Consider the following 7,617-nt stretch of genomic DNA (forward strand, 5'->3'; position numbering starts at 1 on the left):
TAATGGTCATGTAGAGGTATAAAAAACAGTAGCCAAAATGATCAAAAATGGAAACAGATAAAATATTCTAAAATTCTATAAAAAATATATTGTATAGGTTACATAAATGTTAATACTGCCTACATACTGACTAAGTATTGGGTTTATACCGAATTTACCTTTATATGTAAAGCCGCGGATCACAACGTTCCCTCTCCATTTTTATTTATTTGTATTTTGTTTTTTACTCAGTATTTGAAAGGCATATCCCTACAGTGATATTCGCCAATTAATTATAGTAATAAATATAGTCGATAAAGTTTAAACTATAAAGTAGAGCAAGAAAGGTTAACTTCTTTTCGACAAACACCAGTTGGTCCGCCCGCACTTCCCCAACGTCCCAAGCCTTACTCTACAACATGAAAATTAATTCGCAACTCGATTGGCAAAATTACATGGCGCCCGAGCAGGGACCTTGGGAGTACACCATTTGTTTTTATTCTTTTTATCTATTATTGTTATATTATTGTTGTCATTTTGTATTTTGTTTATGCAAGGGTATTTAATTTCAAGCTAATGTCCTGTATACATTTTTGAGAAGTATTTCTTGTCCCATTATAAGTTTAATCTATTTTTCATAGCTATAGTCTTCTTTTAATTGTTTCGCCTTTTTTTGTGTTATTTGTAATACATATTTGGAGCTTAGTTTTTTTTTAGCTTAACTTGGATCAACACATAATTGATCAAATCTGTACGTCCACTCTCAGTATCCACCATGCGAATGTAGCGAACAGGTCGCGTTGTGAAGGTGATATATTCGCAATGTATGGCTAATTGAAATGTGCCAGTTCCAGCGCGATCCCAGTGGGTCATGTCGCAAGAGACCTCCATGGCGCAGTTCCAAGTATCGAAGGGCTTAGAAGGTAGAACACACATGCAGTTGATCAACCACCACCAACTCAGATCGATAAAGATCCCTTCCGTTGAGGTATTTAAAAATTTCACATCCTTGTCCGGGTAATTGGTGCACCGATAGGGCAAATTCTGATTCTTCGGCAGAAGCGCTTTTTCAATGGCGTCGGCTATTTTTTCCGGCTCGGCGATCTTTGAAGGACGCACCACCTGTATTAACTCATCGGCAGACATAAGCGAAAGCCGCACGAGCGACATCACTGACTTGATATCCTCGTTCGGATTGTGCCGATTCCATTTGCATACCGCCTTAAAGATTTTTACTTCGCGGACTTTGAAGCTGTCCCGTCGGAGGACTTCCTCAAGTGATTGCTTCGAGAGCATTTGGAATGAGTCGTGCTCTAGCATTTGGTCTCCATTGTTGTCGATATATTTCAGGCACCCGTTTGCCAACTGAGAAAGATTATGTGTGTGACCCATATCCAGGATCATCCACACGTTGCTGACGGTCATATTCTCCAGCAGATGTTTAACTAGGGCCGACTCGACTTCCAGCAAGCAATACATATTGGCCAAACCGAGCACTTCACAGCTGGCGTCCAGTGTGGATATGTGTAGCTTGCCCGAATACAGATAGCGGAGGATTACCTTGAATGCCTCCAGCGGCACAGATTCCAGTCGAATCTGGCGCTCATTTAACACGGACATGCCTCCGTAGAGCATGGCACAGAAGTACTCACTCCGCGCGGCTAGAATTACGGAGTGCGCCGGCAGGCTCTGATCCCCCACAAGGAAGGACACGTCCGAGAAGAGCTCGTTCATGCAGAAGCGGTCCATGTCCTCCAAGACAAGATCACCGAGGATGATGTCGACGGAGGACGAAGAAGTGGCGTGGTTCATTTCGTTGCTCGATTTTTCTGTGCAGGGGGGTGTTTTTTTTTATATTTGTAATTCAAAAATTGTATATTCCAAATACTTACTATATTACTGAGCAAAAAAATATTTTGATTGGTATGTATATTGAATATGTAAATGGCAATAATCAGCCTGGCTCCTGTTTTCAAATTTGCTCTCGCCGAAATGAAAATAGTTTTTCTGCTTCTTTGTGTATTTGCTGACTCATTGACTGAAGGCATATTTGTCGAGTGACTCCTGTCATTTTGTACGTCATTTTTGTGACAGAGAGAGACTGTATGTGGTGTCTCTCTCGCTCAATTTGTTGTGCATTTTTTTACTCACTGCAGTGTGGAATGTGTGAATCAAACGAATCGAAAGAAAAGAAAACGTCAAAAAGCTAACGAGAAGAACATTTTCATTTAATTTTCTGTCGGTGCTAATTACTAAAAATGGGAAATTCGATTGTTGGTTCTTTTGATTACGTAAGATATTATTTAATTGAATGCTTATGATTAAATGAAATCTCTGTATACTGGTAAAGTATACAAGCAATTAATTGAAACGGCATGGCTCGATCTCGGATGATTTCTGAGAATACTCCTCATATTACCACTGGCTTCTCTACTGTTTTGCTTACCTGCTGTTCATCTGCTGTAGCTGCTATTCCCCGTCACCAACTGTTTCTTCTTCAATGGGCTAGCTGACCCAATCCTGAACCAATCTTACATACATGGGCTAAGTGCTTGGGCTGCTTCGCGAAATGTCATGACCGTCATGGATAGGCACAAGCAGCAACAGAGTTCCAGGAGGAACGCTCCAAGGGGCGTGACGAAATTTTGAAACAAATTGATAACAGTGGAGTCACAAGAGTCTGGATACAAACTTTGGTTGTTCTTGCTATTCTAGTCCCTGAGGACTACATATTTATATCGAATTGGCTATGCTGATCAAGAATATATATGGGGTTGGACACACTTTCTTCTGGTTGTTACACAAATCCACTTTCGTTACAAATCGTATATACCCCTATACTCTTTGAGCAACGGGTATATTCGTCTCATACATACATATGTACATATGTATGCTAACAGTTAATGAATTTTGCGCCCCCAGCGTACAGTAATGGAAGAGAGTGACCTGATGCGATGGCGCCCCCAGCGGAGCGTTTTGCAAGCTTGTATTAATTTTATCTTTATTTGGGGTTCATGTCTCTGCTACTTCATACTACGGCCTTCAAAAAATGAACAAATATAGAGTTCACACCCTTTATGATTTAAATAAAGCATAATTAGGGTTTAACTCAAGCGTATATGGGCTAAGCAGCAGAAGTTAAATTTAAGACTTTCCTTCCCGCTAATCCTATTGCCGATGCCGAGGCTCAAAAGAGCGGAAAATTAATTAAATTCACTTGCATTTTTGCACCCACTAATTAGTGGACGGTAATTCCTTTCGGCTCTTGAGGCCGCGTTAAGTTGCCGTTTGGCCCTCTGGGGTAGGGTAGCGAGACATAATGGTCATGTAGAGGTATAAAAAACAGTAGCCAAAATGATCAAAAATGGAAACAGATAAAATATTCTAAAATTCTATAAAAAATATATTGTATAGGTTACATAAATGATAATACTGCCTACATACTGACTAAGTATTGGGTTTATACCCAATTTACCTTTATATGTAAAGCCGCGGATCACAACGTTCCCTCTCCATTTTTATTTATTTGTATTTTGTTTTTTACCCAGTATTTGAAAGGCATATCCCTACAGTGATATTCGCCAATTAATTATAGTAATAAATATAGTCGATAAAGTTTAAACTATAAAGTAGAGCAAGAAAGGTTAACTTCTTATCGACAAACACCAGTTGGTCCGCCCGCACTTCCCCAACGTCCCAAGCCTTACTCTACAACATGAAAATTAATTCGCAACTCGATTGGCAAAATTACATGGCGCCCGAGCAGGGACCTTGGGAGTACACCATTTGTTTTTATTCTTTTTATCTATTATTGTTATATTATTGTTGTCATTTTGTATTTTGTTTATGCAAGGGTATTTAATTTCAAGTTAATGTCCTGTATACATTTTTGAGAAGTATTTATTGTCCCATTATAAGTTTAATCTATTTTTCATAGCTATAGTCTTCTTTTAATTGTTTCGCCTTTTTTTGTGTTATTTGTAATACATATTTGGAGCTTAGTTTTTTTTTAGCTTAACTTGGATCAACACATAATTGATCAAATCTGTACGTCCACTCTCAGTATCCACCATGCGAATGTAGCGAACAGGTCGCGTTGTGAAGGTGATATATTCGCAATGTATGGCTAATTGAAATGTGCCAGTTCCAGCGCGATCCCAGTGGGTCATGTCGCAAGAGACCTCCATGGCGCAGTTCCAAGTATCGAAGGGCTTAGAAGGTAGGACACACATGCAGTTGATCAACCACCACCAACTCAGATCGATAAAGATCCCTTCCGTTGAGGTATTTAAAAATTTCACATCCTTGTCCGGGTAATTGGTGCACCGATAGGGCAAATTCTGATTCTTCGGCAGAAGCGCTTTTTCAATGGCGTCGGCTATTTTTTCCGGCTCGACGATCTTAGAAGGACGCACCACCTGTATTAACTCATCGGCAGACATAAGCGAAAGCCGCACGAGCGACATCACTGACTTGATATCCTCGTTCGGATTGTGCCGATTCCATTTGCATACCGCCTTAAAGATTTTTACTTCGCGGACTTTGAAGCTGTCCCGTCGGAGGACTTCCTCAAGTGATTGCTTCGAGAGCATTTGGAATGAGTCGTGCTCTAGCATTTGGTCTCCATTGTTGTCGATATATTTCAGGCACCCGTTTGCCAACTGAGAAAGATTATAGGTGTGACCCATATCCAGGATCATCCACACGTTGCTGACGGTCATATTCTCCAGCAGATGTTTAACTAGGGCCGACTCGACTTCCAGCAAGCAATACATATTGGCCAAACCGAGCACTTCACAGCTGGCGTCCAGTGTGGATATGTGTAGCTTGCCCGAATACAGATAGCGGAGGATTACCTTGAATGCCTCCAGCGGCACAGATTCCAGTCGAATCTGGCGCTCATTTAACACGGACATGCCTCCGTAGAGCATGGCACAGAAGTACTCACTCCGCGCGGCTAGAATTACGGAGTGCGCCGGCAGGCTCTGATCCCCCACAAGGAAGGACACGTCCGAGAAGAGCTCGTTCATGCAGAAGCGGTCCATGTCCTCCAAGACAAGATCACCGAGGATGATGTCGACGGAGGACGAAGAAGTGGCGTGGTTCATTTCGTTGCTCGATTTTTCTGTGCAGGGGGGTGTTTTTTTTTATATTTGTAATTCAAAAATTGTATATTCCAAATACTTACTATATTACTGAGCAAAAAAATATTTTGATTGGTATGTATATTGACTATGTAAATGGCAATAATCGGCCTGGCTCCTGTTTTCAATTTTGTTCTCGCCGAAATGAAAATAGTTTTTCTGCTTCTTTGTGTATTTGCTGACTGAAGGCATATTTGTCGAGTGACTCCTGTCATTTTGTACGTCATTTTTGTGACAGAGAGAGAGTGTATGTGGTGTCTCTCTCGCTCAATTTGTTGTGCATTTTTTTACTCACTGCAGTGTGGAATGTGTGAATCAAACGAATCGAAAGAAAAGAAAACGTCAAAAAGCTAACGAGAAGAACATTTTCATTTAATTTTCTGTCGGTGCTAATTACTAAAAATGGGAAATTCGATTGTTGGTTCTTTTGATTACGTAAGATATTATTTAATTGAATGCTTATGATTAAATGAAATCTCTGTATACTGGTAAAGTATACAAGCAATTAATTGAAACGGCATGGCTCGATCTCGGATGATTTCTGAGAATACTCCTCATATTACCACTGGCTTCTCTACTGTTTTGCTTACCTGCTGTTCATCTGCTGTAGCTGCTATTCCCCGTCACCAACTGTTTCTTCTTCAATGGGCTAGCTGACCCAATCCTGAACCAATCTTACATACATGGGCTAAGTGCTTGGGCTAAGTGCTGCTTCTCGAAATGTCATGACCGTCATGGATAGCCACAAGCAGCAACAGAGTTCCAGGAGTCCTTCATGGACTCCAGGATCAGCATATCATACCTCTTGCAGAATACCAGCACCAAAAGGCGCAAGAGTTCTGCCGCCCTGTGCCAGAAGTTGAGGCTGTCCGAAAATATCCTGCAGACGACTACATAATCGACATTAGAAATTAGAAGAGTGTGCTGGAAACGTTGCGAGTCGCAGCTAGGCCCGCGACTCTACACATCCACAAATCGCAAGGACTGTTTGTCTCTCCCGCACGCATTCTTTGTCGCTGTGTGTCCGGTAAGGACATTTCATTTCACTCTCGCTTGCAACCCGATCTCAATAACTTTCAGTCGTGGTGTTGTGCAAATTTGTTAACCCCTTGTTGGCTCCTTCTATGCTTTGCGTTGATTCTCTTGAGAGAATTACCCTGGTGCATGATCTTGGTGATATATTAGAAGCCAAGCTAAAGTTTTCGAAACACGTTTCTACCATGGTAAATAATGCCATGGGTTGTTTGGGTTTATAAGGAGGTGGTCGCTAGATCGTTCGATCTTAGAATAGATTCCTAGATTTGAATGTAAGTAAGTAGTACTAATTCTACATTTGGCAGTTTTTTCTCTTATTTTCATAATTGAGAATGCCAAAGATTTTCGTTCTTTTTGGGACGAAAGGGGCGGGACGAAATTTTGAAACAAATTGGTAACAGTGGAGTCACAGGAGTCTGGATACAAACTTTGGTTGTTCTTGCTATTCTAGTCCCTGAGGACTACATATTTATATCGAATTGGCTATGCTGATCAAGAATATATATGGGGTTGGACACACATTCTTCTGGTTGTTACACAAATCCACTTTCGTTACAAATCGTATATACCCCTATACTCTTTGAGCAACGGGTATATTCGTCTCATACATACATATGTACATATGTATGCTAACAGTTAATGAATTTTGCGCCCCCAGCGTACAGTAATGGAAGAGCGTGACCTGATGCGATGGCGCCCCCAGCGGAGCGTTTTGCAAGCTTGTATTAATTTTATCTTTATTTGGGGTTCATGTCTCTGCTACTTCATACTACGGCCTTCAAATTTACCCGATAGATGTCGCGAATGTAACGACGAGAGGCTCGGTGGGTGGCCATGCTAGAGCTTCGCAAAAATGAACAAATATCGAGTTCACACCCTTTACGATTTAAATAAAGCATAATTAGGGTTTAACTCAAGCGTATATGGGCTAAGCAGCAGAAGTTAAATTTAAGCCTTTCCTTCCCGCTAATCCTATTGCCGATGCCGAGGCTCAAAAGTGCGGAAAATTAATTAAATTCACTTGCATTTTTGCACCCACTAATTAGTGGACGGTAATTCCTTTCGGCTCTTGAGGCCGCGTTAAGTTGCCGTTAAGTTAATACGGCTTCTTGAGCAATCAGAGTGCGCATTGGTGGGTTTTGTCAACCTGATTGGCCGGAAGTTGCCTTAATTAGGAAGCGTTTAGCACTCTAGGCCCACTCTGTGGCGCCTCTCTCCAACCCCTCTTAAATCACTCTTCAACCAATAACAACCTTTCCGCAATTAACCTGCAGACGCTTCTCCCAGCACTAGTGAAAAAAGGTCGGGAACTGCAATTAATTAAAAATGAAATTGAGAACAAATGTTTTCTCCTTGTTGTGTGGGAGTTCTTTGAAATTTGTATGGGTTGTATGGTTGTATTATATGTATGATAGTTGCTGATTCATTAAGTAACATTTAATTACAACTGGATTCTTTT

General features: G+C 41.0%; 2 protein-coding genes across 2 annotated transcripts; both read right to left on the reverse strand.

The window, feature by feature from the left end:
- Positions 1-567: 567 nt before the first annotated feature.
- Positions 568-2,015, reverse strand: LOC6903697 (BTB/POZ domain-containing protein 9-like). The gene is made up of 2 exons (XM_002136739.3): positions 1,872-2,015; positions 568-1,808 (listed from the first exon to the last, which is right to left on the reverse strand). Exon 2 carries the CDS (start codon positions 1,789-1,791, stop codon positions 682-684), a length of 1,110 nt encoding a protein of 369 aa, XP_002136775.1. The 5' UTR covers positions 1,792-1,808; positions 1,872-2,015; the 3' UTR covers positions 568-681.
- Positions 2,016-3,906: 1,891 nt separating this feature from the next.
- Positions 3,907-5,300, reverse strand: LOC6900546 (BTB/POZ domain-containing protein 9-like). Its single transcript, XM_002134894.3, has 2 exons — positions 5,168-5,300; positions 3,907-5,104 (listed from the first exon to the last, which is right to left on the reverse strand). The coding sequence occupies exon 2, from the start codon at positions 5,085-5,087 to the stop codon at positions 3,978-3,980; it is 1,110 nt and encodes a 369-aa protein (XP_002134930.2). The 5' UTR covers positions 5,088-5,104; positions 5,168-5,300; the 3' UTR covers positions 3,907-3,977.
- Positions 5,301-7,617: the final 2,317 nt, after the last annotated feature.

The sequence above is a fragment of the Drosophila pseudoobscura genome, chromosome X, assembly GCF_009870125.1.
Source record: "Drosophila pseudoobscura strain MV-25-SWS-2005 chromosome X, UCI_Dpse_MV25, whole genome shotgun sequence".
NCBI lineage: Eukaryota > Metazoa > Arthropoda > Insecta > Diptera > Drosophilidae > Drosophila > Drosophila pseudoobscura.

Excerpts from the sequence above, each read along its gene's own strand:
- LOC6903697 (XM_002136739.3), bottom strand. The coding sequence starts at position 1,791 with ATGAACCACGCCACTTCTTCGTCCTCCGTCGACATCATCCTCGGTGAT.
- LOC6900546 (XM_002134894.3), bottom strand. The coding sequence starts at position 5,087 with ATGAACCACGCCACTTCTTCGTCCTCCGTCGACATCATCCTCGGTGAT.